Source organism: Mesoplodon bidens, assembly GCF_964165515.1.
Source record: "Mesoplodon bidens genome assembly, chromosome: 3".
NCBI classification, from domain to species: domain Eukaryota; kingdom Metazoa; phylum Chordata; class Mammalia; order Artiodactyla; family Ziphiidae; genus Mesoplodon; species Mesoplodon bidens.
Window position 1 is genome coordinate 49,497,200 of NC_138178.1, and position 21,964 is coordinate 49,519,163.

General features: G+C 40.4%; 1 protein-coding gene across 4 annotated transcripts in view; it reads left to right on the forward strand.

Moving 5' to 3' along the window:
• Positions 1-21,058, forward strand: part of FAM81A (family with sequence similarity 81 member A) — a 131,932-nt gene extending 110,874 nt beyond the window's left edge. For all 4 annotated transcript variants that reach the window (XM_081229004.1, XM_081229005.1, XM_081229003.1 and 1 more), the window contains exons 5-9: positions 4,854-4,983; positions 7,077-7,183; positions 13,289-13,424; positions 14,997-15,192; positions 18,549-21,058. In XM_081229004.1, coding sequence (XP_081085130.1) covers positions 4,854-4,983; positions 7,077-7,183; positions 13,289-13,424; positions 14,997-15,192; positions 18,549-18,673 — 694 coding nt within the window. In that variant the 3' untranslated portion in view covers positions 18,674-21,058. The remainder of the gene's footprint in view (positions 1-4,853; positions 4,984-7,076; positions 7,184-13,288; positions 13,425-14,996; positions 15,193-18,548) is intronic.
• Positions 21,059-21,964: the final 906 nt, after the last annotated feature.

Consider the following 21,964-nt stretch of genomic DNA (forward strand, 5'->3'; position numbering starts at 1 on the left):
GGTATTTTCTTTTAAATGCAGCTTTCTTTTTGTTGGCAGTCTTAGAGGCTTCTGCTGCCTCATCACTGGGTCTTTTCAAAGAAGCTCTGCAGCAGTGTTTGTTTATTACTCGTTTTGGCTAGGGTTAGCTTGTGGGCTTACCAAAACTGTGACTGAGATAAGTGCACAGTGTGGGAAAGAGGCGTGGATGGAAGTGGTAAATAAAATAATGGGCGGGCCACGCGTGGACTAAAATAAGTGTTGGATTCTGACTTAAAGCCTGCCACCAGATGCAGCTCTACAATTGAAGTACATCAACTCACTTGCCACTGTAAAGCCTGCCACCAGATGCAGCTTAATTGTCACTTACCACTCAGTAATAGGTTTTTTTTTATATATATAGATTTATTTATTTATTTATTTTTGGCTGCGTTGGGTCTTCCTTGATGCGTGCAGGCTTTCTCTAGTTGCAACGAGCGGGGGCTACTCTTCATTGGGGTGCGTGGGCTTCTCATTGTTGTGGCTTCTCTTGTTGTGGAGCACAGGCTCTAGGCCCGCCGGCTCAGTAGTTGTGGCCCACGGGCTTAGTTGCTCCGCACGGGCTTCGTTACTCCGTGGCATGTGCGATCTTCCCGGACCAGGGCTTGAACCCGTGTCCCCTGCATTGGCAGGTGGACTTATAACTGCTGCACCACCTGGGAAGCCTAGTAATAGGGTTTTGATATGAGTCTACAAGCAGTTGATTTATTATGGTCTCTGTGTAGTCAAACCTCTCTGCTAACGATAATCTGTATTTGCAGCCACTCCCCAGCGCTAGCATCGCCGCCTCAGCTCCATCTCAGATCATCAGGCGTTAGATTCTCATAAGGAGCGCGCAGCCTAGATCCCTCGCATGCGCAGTTCACAGTAGGGTTCGCGCTCCTATGAGAATGCAATGCTGCCGCTGATCTGACAGGAGGCGGAGCTCAGGCGGTAATGCGAGCGATGCGGAGCGGCTGTAAATACAGATGAAGCTTCGCTCGCTCACCCGCCGCTCACCTTCTGCTGTGCAGCCTGGTTCCTACCAGGCCATGGACCAGTACTGGTCCGTGGCCCAGGGGTTGGGGGACCCCTGTTTTAGACCTTTAGGTAGTGGAGGATTTCTTATTGATATAAAAGGCATGGATGGATTTGATTATTTTAAAATTTAAAATGTTGCTCATCATTCTTAAAGAAGAAAATAAGAAGTTACAAATTGAGGAAGATATTGGATGGTAAAAGGTTAGTGTCAAGAATATATAAAGACCTCATACAAGTTAATAAGAATAATGCAAACAACCCAGTATAACAGTGGGTAAGAGACATGAACTGACATCTTACCAAAGAAGAAACACATATGGCCAATAAACCTGTGAAGAGATTCAACATCACTGGTTAATGTTGAAATGAAAATTTAAAAACATAACAATATATGCTTTTTTACACGCAGTTGATTGGCATCTGAAATATCTGACAATGCCAAGCATTAGAGAGGGTGCAGGTGCCTAGGATCTCTTACCCATTGCTAGTAGGAGTATAAATTAGTGGGGTCTGATATTACCTCCCAGTGTTGAACATACACATAGTCTGTGATCCATCAATTTCTGCCTGAGGTACATGGTTGTACTTGTACCACAGGAGAGCATGTTCATAGCAGCATTGTTCACAATAGCAAAATCCCAAAATAACCCAAAGTGCCCATCAGTGGGAGTATGGACAAATAAATTGTAACAAACAGTAGAATGTTATTCTATAGTTAAAATGAACAACTACAATGGCGTATAACAATATAGTTGAATCTTAGCAATAAGTGAAAACAATAAGTATCAAAATATTACATATGACATAATGGCTTTTTAGAAGTTGAATTCAACTAATGCACACATAACATACTTTCAAGAAATATATTATGTATATATGTATATATACACACACATGCATATGTGTGTGTATGTGTGCAATATAGTCTTAAAAGGAGAACAAGGGAATGATGACAGGATTCAGAATAGGAGCAGTTATTAAAAAATAATTAACTGAATGAAGTGAGCCATGCATGGACTAATGATGAGAACGTGTCATGGAACAAGGATTAAGAGATTAATGATAATCATAATAATAGTAATAGTAATAATAATAAATGTTTATTATAAGAAGTTCAGTAAAAGAGAAATATGGGGCATCCTGAAAGTGTGTACTTGCTGTACATGATCTACTCTGGGGGCTCCAGGAAGGCTTCCATAAGGAAGTGACTTGTGTGCTTAGCTTGAGGGATGAATAGTAACTAAGCAGGTGAAAAGGTCAGGGAAGAACACTGCAGACGGAGAGAACAGCCTGCATCAAGGCCTTGAAGTGGGAAGGAGTGACATAAGTTCAAAGCCCTGAAGTGTAATCAGTGTGGCTGAGGGCAGAGGAAAAAAGGGGCCAGAATATAGGAGATGATGCAGGGAGGTAAGTGGGTTGGGACCAACTCTTTCTGAGCGTTTTAAAGGATTTTCGTTTTATCCTAAAACAGGAAATTGTTCAAGGAATTTATACAAAATTTAATTAGTTTGATTTTTCTTTGCTCACACTTTTGTTTCTTTGGGGTTAATACCTAGATTGAAAGATACATAGAAATATATTCATGTTTCAAGATTTGGGGTATATACTGCCAAGTTGCCCTCAAGAAAGCTTATAAAATATACTTTTCCACCTACAGTGTGCGATATAGCATGATTGTACAAATGCCAGCATGGAGCTTTAAACATTAAAAAAGATTTCCAGTATAGAAGGATAGTGACATAATTGTTGCTTTGTGTCTATTTTATTATGAACATTGAAATTTAGAAAGTGCATATATGCAGTTTGTCAGATTGTGTTTTAAAATATTAAAAAATATTTTAGTCAATATTAAACATTTTTTTATCCTAATACTTTTTTTTCTGTTACTTCCAAAAAGGACTGTAGCATTTTAGCCAAATGATTAAGCTAAACAAGTTGTTCAATTTAGAGAAAATGTGATTCAATACCAAGTAAGGACTCAAGAAGTTTGGAATAATTGAACTGGTAGTTTACTTTCTTCAGAGTCTACAAAACAATAAATTTTCCAAAATTTTTCTCAGTTTGCTCACTGTTGTTTCTTACATCCTACTCCTTCTCTCTGGGTGTTCTTTTCTTCTTACTGAAGTGTATTACTTAATGGCTTTTTCAGTTATGGCTGTGTGGGTGATACATTTCTTAATCTTTGTATGTCTAAAACTGTCTTTATTTTGTACTTATTCTTGCATGATAGGTTGTTTCCGCTCAATCCTTAGAAGCTGTTTCTGCAACATCTTATGATATTTATTGTCTTCTGATATCTACTGTGTGCTGTCAGTCTTACAGTCAGTCAAAAAAGTCATTTTGTCTTTAGTCTCTGGTAGCTTTAAAAATTTTTATCTTTATCATGGGTTATCTGAATTTCACCAGGCTCTGTTTATTTTTACTTATGCCGCTTTGTATTCATTGAATACTTTAAAACACATGTCTTTTTTCAGTTTTAGAAAGTTGTCAGCACTCACACCTCAAATATTGCTTTTTTGCCCTTCTCTCCATTTTTTCTTTTGGGACTTCTCAACCTCCCTTTGACTGATGTTAGCATCTCTTCATTTGTCCTCCATCTTTCTTAACTATTTTTTCATGTTTTGAATCTCTGTCTGTCTTTGCTGCATTCTGAGTGAGCTCCTTGCTGCTATCTTCTAATTCACTGATTTTATCTTCAATCATGTCCAGTCATGTTTGTCATCTCTATTAAGAAAACTGTTTAGCTTATTTCTAGGATTTCTCATTTTTTTCTCTTAACCCCTTATTCTTTTTTCATCTCTGCTTTTTAAAAAAATAGTTTAGAGTTCTCTTGATGGATGTTAATCTATCTTTGATTGTTGAGTACTTTAAACATTTGTATTTTAAGCTCATCTGATCCCAGGCCATACATGTGAGTTGAAGGAAACTGGCAGTAGTAAGAGTAGAGGCCACAGGAGTCTGGGCTCCTCTAATTGACTTATGCCTTTAGGACTGTTAAGCCTGACGTCTATATATCCCTTTCCCTCCAAGACGGAGTGCTGCCCATATGCCCACCTCTATGGCTTGGTGTTCATGATGGGCTGCCCAGATTGCATGGTCACTCAGTGACCCCTGCTTAGGCATGCAGTCTCTCCTGGAGCCCAGTAGCAAGCTGGCTCCTCCTTCTCAAAGCAGGAATGATTGTGTTGGAACAGGGCATGACTTTGCTCTCAATTCCTAGGGGGTCATTCTGTGACTCTGCTGTTAGGGTTTGACAGATAACCCAGCTTATCTGCCGCAGATACTTTGGTCACCTTTGGAACTGCCAAGTTGTAAGGCTCAAGGGCAGAGCAGCTGGGACCAGCTGTAGAGCCTTCTGCTCTGGACCACACTCAAAGCATACAGCCTTACAGGTGGTTTGGTAAAAGGTTAGGAATAGTACTTTCAAATGTAGTAGAAGTTGCCTCCAAAATCCAGAGAGGCCCCGAACCTGAGAGGGCGGAAGTGGTACTACAGAGCGACAGACCACATCTGGCTCACTGTGTAAGCTTTTGTAATTGGGCTCTCACTGCATATTCAGTTTTGTACTTGTGAACATTGTAAAGACTTTGTTGCTTTGATGGTTACATCTCTAGTCTTATTAAGCAACATCCCTGTGGTTTAACTTAAAAACCATAATGAGAGCAGCTCCCCGAATTCATTCAGAACTCTGTTAAAAGGCATGATTCATAGTGCAGTTTCTTCGAGTGGGGTCATGCACTTTATAGTGTGTAAGGAAGCTTTAGCACGTGTTTGAAGACTTTGATAAGAATTATCTTTGTCGTTTGCCCGGATAGATGTGACGCCAGCATAGCCAGACTCTCTGCTGAGCACAAAACGACCTATGAGGGGCTCCAGCACTTGAACAAAGAGCAGCAAGCTGCCAAGCTGATCTTGGAAACGAAAATCAAAGATGCAGAGGGACAGGTATGACCTGTTTCAGGTACCTTTTTGAAAGTGAGTATTTGTTCTTATCGAAGAATAACATGGTGTTGATTATTTCCTGCATGAGAAACTAGGTAGGGCACCCAGCATAAGCATCCCTTTTCTTCTTCCTCCTTCTGTTTCACTGGAGTGGCCCTTTGTAAGTATGCGACCAAAATGCCAAGATTTTTCAGTACAATCCTAATTTTAAAGATTCTTTCTCCTCATTCTTCAAACAATTAACATGTTCCAAAAATTCTAAATTATATCTCCAAAACTACTTCTTACACACATAAGTGATCAAAGCATTGTTTTACAGGGCACTCGTCCCAGTTGGGGTTCAGGAAATAGATACTTTATTCATGAGACTTATGGACTACCTCATCACATAGTTTGTATGTGGGAAAAGATTAAAACAAAGCTAGAGGGCTTCCCTGGTGGCACAGTGGTTGAGAGTCCGCCTGCCGATGCAGGGGACACGGGTTCGAGCCCCGGTCTGGGAAGATCCCACATGCCGCGGAGTGGCTAGGCCTGTGAGCCATGGCCGCTGAGCCTGCGCGTCTGGAGCCTGTGTTCTGCAATGCTCGGCCACTAACGGTGAGAGGCCCACGTACCGCAAAAAAAAAAAAAAAAAAAAAAAAACAAAGCTAGAGAGTAGGCTGGCTAATAAATTTCAGAGTATTCCACCTTGCAATTCACAGATTAATTTCTCAAAGCAAAACTTGGCATTTCACAGTTTGTTTTTTGGCTTCTTAGAAGTTCCCCTTTGCCATAATGGGGCCTATCTTCTAGGACTTTCCCTACAGTGTCTGCCTTACTTGCTATTCTTCATTTAAAGAGAGACTGTTCAATAAAATGGGGTATCTAGTCAATTTACTGGGTTAAACATACTTGTGTGCTAGCTACCTCTGATAAGGATCTAAAGCTACTTATGTAAAAAATAGTTATTATAAAACCTTGAAAAAAAGAATAAAATGAAATAAGTCCAATAATTTTCTCTAAAGAAATGTGAGGACAGAATTATCAGACCAGAAAATAGATGCTAAGGAAATACTAAGCTTTCTAGTAGCCAAAATACTAAGCTTTCTAGTAAAAAACATATAGAAATCCATAAAAAGAGACATAATTTTTCTTTGCTTCGGATCTGATAAATACTTATTCCGTGAATCTCGAATTAAGGAACATTGAACATCAGAATTTTTGCAGAAAATAAAGGCATTTCATAAAGGGCTAGTTTTATATTATTCAATACATTTTAGTAAAAAGACAAGGGAAATGGATAGGTAGTGGGACAAAGGAGTGAGAGGGGTTATAGTTTAAAAATTATATATTCTGGTAACTTAACTTGATACGGAGGTAAATCTGGGACCTTGATGGAATTTGTAAGTGATAAGAATTCCATTCTGTGATTAGCAACCACACTAATGGTAGCACATTAGCAACCACACATATGCCAGCAGGGGGAAGTAGTGCTCCTGGGCAGAAGCTGGGCTTGCTCATCAGAGACCTGTAGTTAAGTGCTCAGTGCATGATGAATATTTTGGCAGTGCTACTGGTCTTTCTCTTTTTTTTGGCTGTGCCACGCAGCTTGTGGGATTTCAGTTCCCTGACCAGAGAATGAACCTGGGCCACGGCAGTGAAAGCCCAGAATCCTAACCACTAGGCCACCAGGGAATTCCTCTGGTCTTGATTTTTTTTTTTTTTTTTTTTTTTTTTGCGGTATGCGGGCCTCTCACTGTTGTGGCCTCTCCCGTTGGGGAGCACAGGCTCCGGACGCGCAGGCTCAGCAGCTGTGGCTCACAGGCCCAGCCGCTCCGTGGCATGTGGGATCTTCCTGGACCGGGGCATGAACCCATGTCCCCTGCATCGGCAGGTGGACTCTTAACCACTGCGCCACCAGGGAAGCCCCTGGTCTTGATTTTTGGTGGGTGTGTATAAAAGAAAATGGAAGTGGAGAGATGAGGTGGACTCCTAAATGAATTTATGAAATTAGATTGAATTTAATGCCATTGACTAGAATACAGCTCCCTAATGTTTCCTGCAATTACCTCTGAAAAGGTTTGATATGACATTTACAAGCGAAGTTTCTTTTCCAGATTTCTCAGCTTTTGAACAGAGTGGACTTGTCGATATCCGAGCAAAGCACCAAACTGAAGATGTCCCACAGAGACAGTAACCACCAGCTTCAGCTTTTGGATACTAAGTGAGTCATCAACTTAGAAACATCGGTTTTGGTTGAAGTTCTTCATGAGCTTACTCAATACTATAATTTTTTCCCTTTTGGTTTTTATTTATTGCACAAACAAAGTGAAAACCATAATGGAAGTTCACAGGAAAATTTCCTTGTAGCCTGTTGCCACTTTACCTTCCTAACTATTGTTTTTAGTGATTGGATAATAACCCATCTGTTTATCCAACCAATATTTCTTGAATATGGCCTAGGTGCTGAGGATCCAGTAATGAAGAAAAACAGGCTCTGTTCTTATCCTTGTGGAGTTGATAGTCTAGGAAGCTGATGAGTATTAATCGAAAAATGACCTAAATACATAGCACACTCAATATGGTGCATGCTGTATTATCACTAATGGTGGTAAGTGCTTTGAAGGAAAGATACATGGTTGCGGTACGCTGAATAATGGTTTCTCCAAATATCTCCACGTCCTAATCCCTGTGAATATTATATGGCAAACAGGGACTTTGCAAATGTGATTAGATTAAAGATCTTCAGATGAGTAGATGATACAGTGTTATCTATGTAAACCCGATGTAATAGTCCCTAGAGTCCCTATAAGAGGGAGGCAGGAGGGTCAGAATCAGGAGAGAAGGCCATGTGACAACAGAAGAGGAGATTGGAGTGTGATGTGCTATGAAGATGGGGGAGGGGGCCATGAGCCATGGAAGACAGGCGGCCACTAGGGGCTTAAAAAGGCAAGGAAACTATTCTCCCCTCAGAGCCTCCAGAAGGGACCACCTCTGCTCCAGTGAAAACTGATTTCAGACTTCTGGCCTTCAGAACCAAAAGGGGATGACTGTGTTGTTTTAAGCCACCAAGTGTGTGGTGACGTGTCACAGTAGCCGTGGGAAGCTAGTATGGTGGTGCTGTGAGAATGAGTAACAGAAGCCTGGTTGTGGGACCTTCCGGAGGAGGCGATGTTGGGAGTGAGAGCTGAAGCACGAATGGCATTCATGAGGGAAAGAGTGAGGTGAAGACACAGGAGATGGAATAGCCCGTCGCGGGAGGCATGTGACATGAAGGAAACTGCAGGGTGCAGAGGGCGCTGAACAGAGCGTGCTGGTGGGGAATGAGGCTGGAGAGGAGGTGGGCCAGCATGCAGGGCCCTGTAGACCGTGTTCAGGACATCTTGTTTCTTTCCCTGGAGCAATAAGGAGCCGTTGGAGGATTTTAAGCAGATAGGGTGATATAGTCAGATGTGTATGTTATTTTTTTTAAATGGCCTTGATTGCAGTTGGAAGATGGATCACAGGGGCTGAAGCAGAGATGGGGACGTCGGCTGGTGGGGGGCATTGTTGCAGGCGTCTAGGGGAGAGAGGTCTGCACCTAGGGGCTGCTGAGCTGTCTAGTTAGGACCCTCTAATGTGTTATACTTTGCATTGTGCTTTAGTGACACTTTAAACTGGACTTGCCCCCAGTGAAACTCATCTGCTGCTCTTCTGCTTAGTCACAGAACCATACACGTTTCCCTGTCATGAATCTTCATGAGCTTGGCATTTTCCTGCCAGAGCAGAGCCAGTAGTGACCATATATGTGTATGTGTGTGTTTGTTTGTGTATTTGACTTATTATATTTTTTTAAAGATGACTTCAGTATGGAACTTTGTTAGAGGCTTGTGGAAGTTTTAAATTTATTATTCTCCTGGTTCTTGTATCTCATTCTCTCCATGCTTAATGCCATTTTAGGGTTATTGCTGATTTAACAGGAATTCTCTTATGAAAACCATGTTTCCTTTCCTCTAATTATCTGTATTTATATCATTACTGAGTTACGTCACTCTTTCTCATAGATTCTGCAGTCTTGCCAAGTACAGAGAGATCTCCCATCCCCTTCCTTCCATCGCACAGGAAGAAAATAAATATCTTAGTATTTTTTCTTCCTTAGTAGATATTATTAGCAGTCATGACATCTTTATTTTTCTTCCTACAATTTAAAGTCCAGAAGTCTAGACACAAAGGCTGTTCACAGAGGTAAGGGGAACAAGCCTGGGGCCTGTGTAAGGTAGAAGGACAGATTAGAGACCCAAAAGGTAAAACCCTGGTTGGATGAACTAGGAGGAAAAAAAAATATTCCACAGAGACATCATAAGGAAACTTTCCTGTCGAAATCTTGATTCTGGGTAGAAGGGTAAAAGGTATTCCTTGAAAATTCAGGACCACAGTACAACCTTTACGTGGATTTAGAGTTAGAATTCACATTACCCAAGCACCTTGAAGAAACCAGAATAAGTAATTTATCTTAGAATGAGCTTGATTTGGTAGTGGCCCGAGATGCCTGGCAGAAGCAAATGCAAATACTCAGTCTTCAAGTCTTCCCACAGACATGAAATTCCAAGGAACATGAATGTACAGTCAGAAGTTGTAGGCCAGGGGAGCTAAGATCCCACATGCCTTGCGGCCAAAAAACCAAAACATAAAACAGAAGCAATATTGTCAAATTCAGTAAAGACTTTAAAAATGGTCCGCATCAGAAATTGTAGGCCAACACAAGGAAAAAAAATCACATAAGTAATAGAGTGAGAAGAAACAACAATAAGCAGAATCAGACTTCTAAATACTGCATATATAGGAATTCGTGGATAAAATGATGTGTGTGTATATATGTATGTATGTGTATGTGTGGGTATTCACACACATACACATTTTGAAGGTACAACTAAGGAATAAGAGCTTACCAAAAATGAACAGTCAGGGGAATTCCCTGGCGGTCCAGTGGTTAGGGCTCTGTGCTCTCACTGCTGAGGGCCTGGGTTCAAGCCCCGGTTGGGGAACTAAAATCCCACAAGTGACATGGTGTGGCCAGAAAAAAAACCAACAGAATTGACAAACAGCCAAATTGAGCTTTTAGAAAATATAATCATTGAAAATAAAATGTAACTTCTTGCCTCACCTGACCAGGGAGCCTGAACAGTGACCCAGATGGCCTTGGAGTCCAGCCTATAACTCTAGAAGTGGAGCCCAGCCTATGGCCCCACTTGATTGCCGAGCAGAGCCTTTGGCTTTGCTCAAACAAGGAACCCAACCAACAACTCCTCCTAAAAGCAGAACATACCCAGTGACCTTACCTGACTAGGGAGCCCAGAGAGCAACCCCACTCAACCACAGAGCTCAGCCTGCAGCTCCACCTGACTGCAGGGTACAGCTGGTGGCCCTGCCTGACCAGGGATCCCGGCAAGTGACCTTACTCATCAGTGGTGCACAACCAGCAGCCTGCCCAGTTGTGGAGCCTCAGGCCCCATCATGGAGTCCAACCAGCACCAGCACCATGCTAGGGAACACAGTGACCCCACCGGACCAGAGGGAACTGCAGAGTCCAGCTGGTGGCTCCATTTGACTGTGCGACCCAGCCAGCAGCCCTGCCTTCCCTGGGAGCCCAGCCAGTAGGATCACCTGACCGTAGAGCCCAGCCAGCAGTCCCCCACCACTCACACCTCAGCCCTGCCCAACTAGAGACCTAACAGACGTATATAGAGCACTCCATCCAACAGCTGCAGGATATACATTCGTCTTAAGTGCACACAGAACATTCTCAGGATAGATCATATGTTAGGTGACAAAACAACTCTTCACAAATTAAAGAAGAGTGAAATCATGTTAAGTACCTTTTCAAACCAAAATGGTATGAAACTAAAAATTAATGACAAGAGTAAATTTGGAAAATTCACAAATACGTGAAAATTAAAGAACACGCCCCTGAACAACCAGTGGGTCAAAGAAGATCAAGAGGGAAATTCGAAAAATCTTGAAACAAATGAAAACGGAAACACAGCATACCAAAACTTATGGGATGCCACAAAGGCAGTTCTATGAGGAAAGTTTACAGTGATAAATGCTTACATGAAGAAAAAAGAAAGACCTTGAATAAACAACCTACCTTTATATCTCAAGGAATTAGAAAAAGAAGAATAAACTAAGCCCAAAGATAGCAGAAGGAAGGAAATGATAAAGATTAGGCCAGAAATAAATGAAATAGAGAATAGGAAATAACAGAAAAACAATTGGGGGAAAAATCAATAAAACTAAGTGTTAAGCCAAATAGACAAAACGTTAGCTAGACTAACGCAGACAAAGAGAAAGAGGACTCAAATAAATAAAATTATAAATGAAAGAGGAGATACTATAACTGATAACGCAGAAATACAGAGGATCATAAGAGACTACTATGCACAATCATATGCCAACAAATTGGATAACTTAGAAGACATGAATAAATTCCTGAAACAGCCTACTAAGACTGAATCATGAAGAAACAGAAAATCTGAACAGACCAATGATGAGAAAGGAGATTAAACCAGTAATCAAAAACCTCTCAACAAAGAAAAGTCCAGGACCAGATAGCTTTGTGAGTGAATTCTAACAAATATTTAAAGAAGAATTAATGCCAGTCATCCTCAAACTCTTCCAAAAAGTTGGAGAGAACCCTTCCAAACTCATTTTACGAGACCAGCATTACTCTGATACCAAAACCAGATAGCCATTACAAGAAAAGAAAATTACTGGCCAATATCCCTGATGAACAAGAATCTCAAAATGCTAAGAAACCAATTCAACAGCACATTAAAAGAATCATACACCATGATCAACTGGGATTTATCCCTGGAATGCAAGGATGTTTCAATGTACACAAATCAATCAGTGTGATACATCACATTAACAGAATGAAGGATAAAAATCATTCGATCATATCAATAGATGTGGAAAAAGCATTTGACAAAATTCAACATCATAAATACTCTCAATAGTTTGGGTATAGAAAGAATGTATCTCAACATAATAAAGTCCACACATGAGAAGCCCACAGCTAATCTAATACTCAATGATGAAATTTTGAAAGCTTTTTCTCTAAGATCAGAAACAAGACAAGGATGCCCACTCTCACCAATTCTGTTCAACATAGTGCTGGAACTCCTGGCCAGAGCAATTAGGCAAGAAAAAGAAATGAAAGGCATTCAATTCAGAAAAAAAGAAGCAAAATTATCCCTGCTTGCAGATGATATGATCTTATAGAGGAAACTCTAAGGGCTCCATCAAAGAACTATTAGAATAAATGAATTCAGTAAAGCTGCTGTGCTCCATGGTCAGTCTCCCAGGTTACGTGGGGCTCCATAATTGGGCAGGACTGCTGGCTTGGCTTCCTGCCCAGGTAAGGCTGAGAAGCTTTGTTTTTGATGATATGACCAGGAAGTTTACTTATAACTTCCTCATGTGTCCCATTCCCTGGCTTAGCCATAGGGCCACACGTAGCTGCCAGGGAGGCTGAGAAGTGTAGTTTTGACTAGGTAGCTGTGGATCCAGTTCACATTTGAGGGTTTCTTAATAAGGAAGAAGAGGAGAACAGATACTGCAGAGAATTGGGGGCTTCTACCACAGGGGGTGTTCATTTTATTATTATTATTAAGTCACATATATTCTTGTGTACTTTTATTACTTTCATAATAAAAATAAAAGGGGGGATTTTATTTAAATATAAATTTTATTAAATTTTTATTAAATATTTAAATATAAAATAAAAGGCGTGTTATTTTAAGGTATGTGGAAAGGGAGAGTTATATAGGAATAGAAGTTGGGGTTTGTTTTTTTTTTAATTTTCTGTTTGGTTTAAATTAAGAAATATCTGTATGGGGCAAGAGCAATTTGTAGAACATTAGAGAGATAGGGAGCCAGGCTCCAGTCCTGGGAGTTAAGAGGGAGAAGGAGGAAGAGTCCAGGGCAAGAGGGGAGCCTGGAGGGGAGCCAGGCTACTGTGTCCTTTGAGCCAAGAGCACCCTGGACCCTCTGAACTGCAAAGATTAGTACGTGGCGTGGCTCTCTGTCACTGTGTGACACCTTGGTGTCCACACTGTCAGCTGTGCACGGGTGGGAGTATTATTAGGTGCTTTTCTGTTATATCCTCCTTCTCTCCGCCCTTCCCAATGTAGCGCTAAGTGCAACTCTAAGAAAAAGGTAAGCATGTAATTCTGAGTGAGGTGAACTTAATGCTGATATATTTCTGAGAGATTTGATAGTCAGAGACTGAGACTATTTGATGTCATATTAAAATGGTTTTATGACTAACTTGCTAACTTCCTTATTTTAGATTTAAAGGTACAGTTGAGGAACTCAGTAACCAGATTTTATCTGCACGGAATTGGTTGCAACAGGAACAAGAACGGATGGAAAAAGAACTTTTACAGAAAATCGATCAGCTTTCCTTGGTTGTTAAGGAAAACAGTGTAGGTGTTGATGTTCAGCCATAAATATAGTCAAGTTATTCGGTGGGGCCTGCAATGTTTGAATAATACCTCGTAACTTATCATTGATTTATTTAGCACCACATTAAGCTGTTACAGTTGTTTCTTACCTTAGAATCTCTTTCCATGGTTCATATTGACTCTTTGTGTTTGTTATATAGACAGAGCACTTTGGCTTGTTTTGGTTACAAAGACTCAGTAGAAATTTTCAGTACTTTCAGCTAAGATGAAGCCAAATCAAGACCTTAATGAACCAAATTGTCCAGCTACATTTACAATTACATACTTCATCTTAGTTTGTTTTAATTCTGCGATCTGGTAGAAACAGTGTTGACTAGATTTCTCCCTCCAAGCCCCTCCATCAAACTATAAACCCAGTATGAGGTGTCACAGTGCAAGATCTAAACAGAATCCAGTTTTCTTTTCCATGTTCCTTCTCATTTTACCCCACTCTCCTGCAGAACTAAGGTTTTCAGAACTACTCAAAAATCATATCAAGAAAGCCTTGCACATGTAGTATTCAATATCAGTACTTGGCAAGCAGTTGTTTTTTGGTTTGGTTATCTAGCCTGACCATCTCCCTCTCCCTTCTCTTTTCTTTCACTGCTTCCTCCCCTTGGGCTTTGATGGAGCATAAGTGACTGGTGTAGATTGCATCTCTGGCTCTGCTCTCTCTCGATGCTGAGTTGTTGAATTGCAGACTGTGCACTGAACACATCAAGAGAGTTTTGTTATGCTGTAGCCCCCTTACAGCTTGATGTTTGCAGTCTTGGCCTCTAAAGCTTGCCTGCAGACCCAGATTCTCATAAGAACCAAGCATAGTGGAGAGGAAAGGAAAGAAAATATTCTGTTTCAAATATTTCTTTACATATCTCCATATTTTTATCAGATCTTCTGATTTACTTAGATTCATAATAATACATTTGTAGGCTTCTAGGTCTTTGGAGCACTATTTTTACATCTAGATAGGCTTAATAACTAACAATAAACTCCAGGATAATGGTGACTTTAATATGATAGAAGCTTATCTATCTTTCACATAAAAGAAGTCTGGGTGTAGGAATCACAGGGCTATTGTGGTAGCTTGTCAGTCCTCAGTGACCCATGATCTTTCTGGTTTAACTCTCTGCCAGTCCTAGAGAGTGACCCTTGTACTCATAGTTCAAGATGGCTGCTAGCGCTCCAGCCATTACATCTTAATTCCAAGAACAGAAGAAAGAAAGAAGAGGCAAGGATATGCCTCAGCTATTTTTTAACTTTTCCTGGAAGTTGCCACATATGTTTGTACTTATATCTCATTAGCTAGAACTTAATCATATGGCCACAGCAAACTCAGGAGACAATAGAAAAGGTAGTCTCTACTCTGGGTGACCTTATAGCCAGCTGAAATTCAGGGATCTGTTATGGAAGAAGGGGAGAATGGATATTGGGGTGAGCAACAAGCAACCTTTGCAATTCTGTTCCCTGCAGATTGTTCTTAAATGGTATTATGACTGATGCGAATGCATCAGACTCTTTGGAGTAATCAGGTGCCATTCTTATCATGGATCTCAGGGAGCCAGTGAAAGGGACATGGAGAAGAAGCTCAGCCAGATGTCAGCCAGACTGGACAAAATAGAAGAGAGTCAAAAGAAGAATATGGAGGTACAGAGGACAAAACAAGAAGAGGAGAAGGTGCATGGGCGAATCAGCAAGCTTGAGTTACAGATGACCGAGGACATGAAGGAAATAAAAGCAGAAGTTGATGCAGGTAGGCCAAAAAGAAAACAGTTCTCTGGGTCATTTTCTATCTGATCTAAAAGCTAATGAATTAGTATTACCCTACAACTACCACAAACCTGGCTGTTGAAGTGTCCTTAGGTGGTTTTCTAAGTAGCTGTGGTATATTGAATGAAAATGTTGCTTCATTGCCAAGGACATGAAGATAGACCTCGAGAGACAGGCAAACAAACCTAAAATCGCTTAGCTTGCAACTGATGTACGTTTTCTTTAGTGCCATCTGCACATTCTTTTCTGATCAAAGCCAAGGTCAATATGCCTCAGAAATAAGCATATATCTTTTTATTTTTTAGGCTTAAATACTTTCTTTATTCTATATTTACTAAATTTGTCTTCAATGCTTATTTGATCCATTGTATAATCTAGCAACAAAGAACTAGAGAATATATAGGGAATAAGACAAAATGAAATCTTAACAAAATTAAAGAGAATATTTTTATTCTTTAAGATTAAATACTATTAAAACTAAAATGCATTGTTTTCTTCTCTGTTAAAAGCATTTTATATGTATATATATAAAGCATATATCTTTGAGGGGCCTTTGAAGGCTTATTTTATACTGCTGGCAGTATCCCACCATGGCAATGAATGATTTTCCTCTGCTCAAAAGTCCACAGGGCCCATTCCTCCACACTTGTTTAGAAGACAGTGTTACAGATGATTTTAAGTTCTGAAGTGCTGCCAGGTAAAGGAGGGATTAGATTTATCCTCTGAACTCAGGAATACAGAACTGGGACCAATAACTGGAAGTTACCTGAAGACAGATTTTAACTCAGTATGAAGCAGAAGTATCTACAGTTAACAGTCCTAGAAAGACACGGGTGCTTTGTGAGCCTGAGAGCTCTTTACTGAAAGTATTTAAGTGAAGACTTGTTGACCATGGTCAGGAAAGAGAAGACAGTTGGGTAGTGTGGGAAGGGGAACTATATTATCTCCTGATTCCTTCCAGTTTTTTGGTTCTGTGAATTTTCTTCATGGAATTGTTCTATTTTGGCCACATGGAGATAAAAGTAGTTAGTTATCCCAAGAATAATTTTGTTGTAACCACCACAAGGTTACTATTTTATTTAAGGAGAAGATGCCATTAAATTTTTGAATTTTAGAACTTGTGAAGATAAAAATGAATTTTCTTTCTTGGTCTTTTGGGCCAGTAGAATATGGTATTTGAATATTTTATTGATGGTTAACTTTGCATCATTTGCTGAGTGGATTTATTATCAGCTATACAACATATCACTGAAGTTGTGAATAGTTAGTACCTAATAAGAAATGCATATGAGCCTTTTAAAAATTAAAAAGATTTACTTTTTCTTGTTACAAAAACAGACTTCTTAGTGGAAAATCATAAAGCACACGCACACAAAAAAAACCTCCTATTACCCAGAGTTATTTTTTATGTATATTATCTTTCTATATATACAGGATATATATATGCTTTTCCAAATACAGGCTCATGCAATACATGCTGATTTGTAACCTACTCTTTTATTTAGTAATATGTTGTATCTTTTCATTCAGTAAGGACATTATTTTTTTTTAAACTCACTCATTTATTATTATTAATATTATTATTATTATTATTATTTTGGCTGCACCACGTGACTTGCAGGATCTTTAGTTCCCTGACCAGGATTGAACCCAGGCCCTCGGCAGTGAAAGTACCGAGTCCTAACCACTGGACCACCAGGGAATTCCCAACAAAATTATTTTTAATAAGTAGTTTTTATACTTCTTTTTCATGAATTGTTACATAAAGAAAATTTTCTGAGAGAAAATTCTAAATATGCTAATGAAGACAAGATGTTTTTGACACTTATTTTAAAAACCAATAGGGGACTTCCCTGGTGGAGCAGTGGTTAAGAATCTACCTGCCAATGCAGGGGACATGGATGGGTTCGATCCCTGGTCCAGGAAGATCCCACATTCTGCGGAGCAACTAAGCCTGTGTGCCACAACTACTGAGCCTGCACTCTAGAGCCCATGAGCCACAACTACTGAGCCCGTGAGCCACAACAACTGAAGCCCGTGCACCTAGAGCCCATGCTCTGCAACAAGAGAAGCCATTGCAATGAGAAGCCTGTGCACCGCAACGAACAGTAGCCCCTGCTCACCGCAACTAGAGAAAGCCCGTGCGCAGCAACGAAGACCCAAAGAAGCCAAAAATAAATAAATAAATTAATTAAAAAAGACCCAATACGAATATAGAATAATACAAAATTACCTTTTGATTGGGAATTTTTTCTATTTTTAGTTTTTTATTTTGAAATAATTTCAAATTTAGCAAAACCGTTAAGACTAGTCCAAAAACTATACATCTTTCACTTAGATTCACCAATTGTTAACACTTTTGAAATTTGCTTAATGTGTGAGTGTGTGTATGAATATAATTTTTTTTCCTAAATCTTTTGGGAGTAAGTTGCAGAAGCCAGAATACCTTTTTACCCCTATATTATTTCAATGTATATACCCTAAGAACAAGGACATTCTTTTAAGTAACTGTGGTACAATGTAACTTTTTTTTTGGGGGGGTGGTACGTGGGCCTCTCACTGTTGTGGCTTCTCCCGTTGCGGAGCACAGGCTCTGGATGCACAGGCTCAGTGGCCATGGCTCACAGGCCCAGCCGCTCCGCGGCATGTGGGATCTTCCCGGACCGGGGCACGAACCCATGTCCCCTGCATCGGCAGGTGGACTCTCAACCACTGCACCACCAGGGAAGCCCTACAATGTAATATTGATGAAACATTTTTCGATACTCAATTTTCAAGTTTCACCATTGTTTCCTTTACAGCAAACCTTCCCCAGTCCAGGTTCTAATCCAGAATCACATATCACATTTAGTTATCCTGTTTCTTTATTTAGTCTCCTTTCATCTAGATCAGTACCACAGTAATGTTGTCATGATTAAAGAACACAAGCCAGCATTTTGTGGAATGTCCCACAGTTTGGGTCTGTTTGCTTCCTTTTAATTAGATTCAGGGTGTGCATTTTGAACAGCGGTGCCACAGAAGTGATGTGTCCTTCCCAGGGTTTTCTTATCGAGGATACATGATGTTGGTTCCTCCCAGTGTTGGTGAAGTTAACTTTGATCTCTTGATTAAAGTGGTGTCTGTCAGATTTCTCCACTGTAATATTTCCTTTTTCCCTTTGTATCTGTAGGGAGATACTCTGAAACTAGGTAACTATCCTGTTTCCCATCAAACTTTTATTCCAGTAGTTTTAGTATCTATTGATATCTTTTGCCCAGATCAATTATTACTATCTGCTGTAGATTTGATACAGGCTTGTTTTTTAATATTAAGTCCTATGAAATTTACCTCTTCTTAAAGGGTTTACAGCCATCTATGAAAGCATAGGATCCCTCAGGCAAGTTCTCGAAGCCAAGATGAAGCTGGACAAGGACCAGCTACAGAAGCAAATCCAACAGATGCAGAAGCCGGAAGCTCCAATGTGAAGGGACTTGGGACATGGACTTCAAAGGTGGTTTTGCCAGTGGGGCCGGGAACTGGATACCTCTGTAGCCAGGCTGTACCTGCATTCAGGATTGTTCTATTCATGGCGTGCATGTGCCGAGAAATGTGTTTTCATGGTTCTAAATGTTTACCTGGAGTCTTGAAAACACTCTCTTTAAAAGTATTACATACAGTTTTTACCACTTTATTCCACTTCTCTAAATTCAATGGAATATCCTGCCCTCCCTGGATTTTGAAAGGCTTTTTTTTTTTTTTTTTTTTTTTTTTGCGGTACGCGGGCCTCCCACTGCCGTGGCCTCTCCCATCGCGGAGCACAGGCTCCGGACGCGCAGGCCCAGCGGCCATGGCTCATGGGCCCAGCCGCCCCGCGGCACGTGGGATCCTCCCAGACTGGGACACGAGCCCGTGGTCCCCGCATCGGCAGGCGGACCCCCAACCACTGCGCCACCAGGGAAGCCTCCTTTGAAAGGCTTTTATCCCTTTCGTTTTATGAATGAGAAAAGACTTAACAATTTTCCTTCAATGCTTGATGCTCTAGCCAAGACTTTACTATTGAAAAATGTCGTGGTGATTTTTTTAAATTAAGAAGATGATGAATTATCACAGGAATGTGTTGTTCCTCACCCTAAATTAAGAGAATGTCCTGATAGATTAGAATTCAACCTTTGAGTCCACATTTGGATTTTATTATTGTTGTCTGTGCATTTCTTATATTGGTATCTTCTTGTAAATCTTCTGTCTTTTGTAGGGGGAGGGGATTTAACATTTGGAAAAAAACCTACCATTTATGCAGTGAAAATAGTTTAAAAATTGATAACTGCCATATAGATTACAAATTAAAATGGAAACTTAAGACAATTATCTAGATAATGCAAGGCACAGTTATCTACATCGACCACCTAGTTATACCAGGTTTTAATATTGAAAACTTTTTTCAATTATCCACTGCCTGTATAGTGATAGCCATATATTCAGTAATGGAATGGTGGTTAATAGCCTGTTTATTACACAATTAGTTGTTCATTAATCGTAATGGGATGTGAAAAATTTTCAGGCTCTTTGATCTCCTCTCTAAATTTTTCCAAAATTGGCACAAAGTGCTAAGGTTTATATAAACTTATTGTAACTATATTCTTGTGCCTTGGTTTTATCACGTCAGTGCACTGTACCCTATAAAAGTTTTGCGGACAAAATAGAAGGCACGATAATACATCAGAATTATGATGTAAAAATGGGATCCTATGTATTTTTTAAATGCTCTAAAAATTTTATCACTGTTAAGATGTTAATCATTCACTATCGGTAACGGAACAGAAATTCATACTTTTGTACGGCCAGAGAATCAAATTGATATTGCATTTATAACAATGTTAAGAAACGTTCATTTTGAGCAACTTCGTAGATGATGGGTGTTTTATTTTCAATCGCTATATTTGATTAATCATTGAAAATTGGCGCCACTGCTATTTGTTCACCTATGTCTGTAAAAGCTAATACTGAGACACACGCCATTCTAAACTATGAGGGTGCCCAGGAAAAAGAAAACAGGGATACTTTGAAAAATCTAAAAACTTTTTTTTTGTTTGCCTAGGACTCAGGAAAATTAAAGCATTTTCTATTTTAGAATAAATCATAAATGAAATCTCTAACTGGCTATTACTGTTTACCCATATAAATTGTGCTGCTGAAGTACATAATAGTTTACCCTCAATGGCTTGACAAAAATTTTTTTTAATTTGGACCTGAGAAGTCATATAAGGAATATGTCATCCAACATATATTTCCTTATTTTGTCACAAATCTTTGCATCTCTATATAGGAAGACTATGTCCACTTAATGAAAAAACAAAAAGGTTAATGCTCTTTTGCAATCAGAAAGTGAGTTTCTTTTTGTGATAGAGTAGCCGTGTTTAGTACATTTCTCCTGGTTTCAGCACAAACCACAGCACTGAGAGCCATGGCCCCTCCAGCGTCTCTCTCCTCTGTGGGTCCCGAGGAGGAAGAGTCAGCACGTGTCACACCTGGGAAGAGGGGGACAGAGGACAGCAGCTGGACTCAGGTCAAGGGGTGACGTGAGTGGGTGATGCTTCTAATGCTGCCACCACCACGTCACGAGCTCTGGTGGGGGTTCTCCACCCTGGCTGCAAGTTAGAATCACCTGGGCAGTTCAAAAAGCTACCAACGCCCAGACTGCCCCCTCAGACCAACTAAGTCAGAACCTCTGGAAGGGGATGCAGGCGGCCGCAAACGTCAGAGGCCCCTGGGTGACTCACGTTTTGTGAGCCCCAAGCTCCAACGTCCTCTTATCACCAAAGTTTAAATGAGAATCAGTTTCCCTGTAGTTTCCTTTATCAGAAATTTGCAATAAAAAGAATAAAACTTCCAAATCAGTGTGGCGTATGATTTTTAAACTTTTAGACTTTTAGTCTTTTAGTGTGAGGTGAAATTTAATTAGGTAAAATACCATAGGAAATCTCCTCTTACTTTTCTGGGGAAACCTTTTGGTGGTTGAAATAAAGTGCTCTGAGTCCTGGCAGACCTGCTGGTAAGTGGAAAGTCATGGGGAGCTGCTCCATCCTTGGGTCTCCAGCTACGGGTGTCTTCTTGGCTCTGGAATAACCATATCTGGCAGTTCCTAGTGTGTGCTGTGTGCCCATGCTACGACCTTGGTGGATGTTCACTCATTTCATTATAACAACAACGAGTTGAGTTAAATACTGTTTGTTTCCCCATTTTACAGATGAGAAAACTGAGTCATGTAAAGGTGAAGCAGCTTGCCCCAAATCCTGCAGTGGGTAAGTGGGAGGCATGATCAAACCTGGCAGCTTACTTCCACAGTCTGGGCACCTACCCTACCCTACCCTCTACCCTACCTCTAAAGATACAGCCTTGCCTAACTTTTTTTTTTTTTTTTGGCCACGCCATGCTGCATGTGGGATCTTAGTTCCCTGACCAGGGATCAAACCCTAGTCCCCTGCTTTGGGAGCACAGAGTCCTAACCACTGGACCACCAGGGAAGTCCCCAGCCTTGCTTCCCACATAACTCGGACTTGCCAGGCCACTGACTCCAGCCCCATCTCTGCATGACCTTACAGTTCTGCCATCTGAGTCGCTGTGCATTTTAACTCCCCAATTCCAAATACCAAAGAGAGGCAATCTTATTAGCTTTGCTTGGGTCAGATGTCTTCCTCTGGTTGTATCAGTGAAGGTGAGGTAGTTGATGCCACAGGACTGTAGGATTATAGGCACTTCATCCCCTGTTCTTGGCTGTC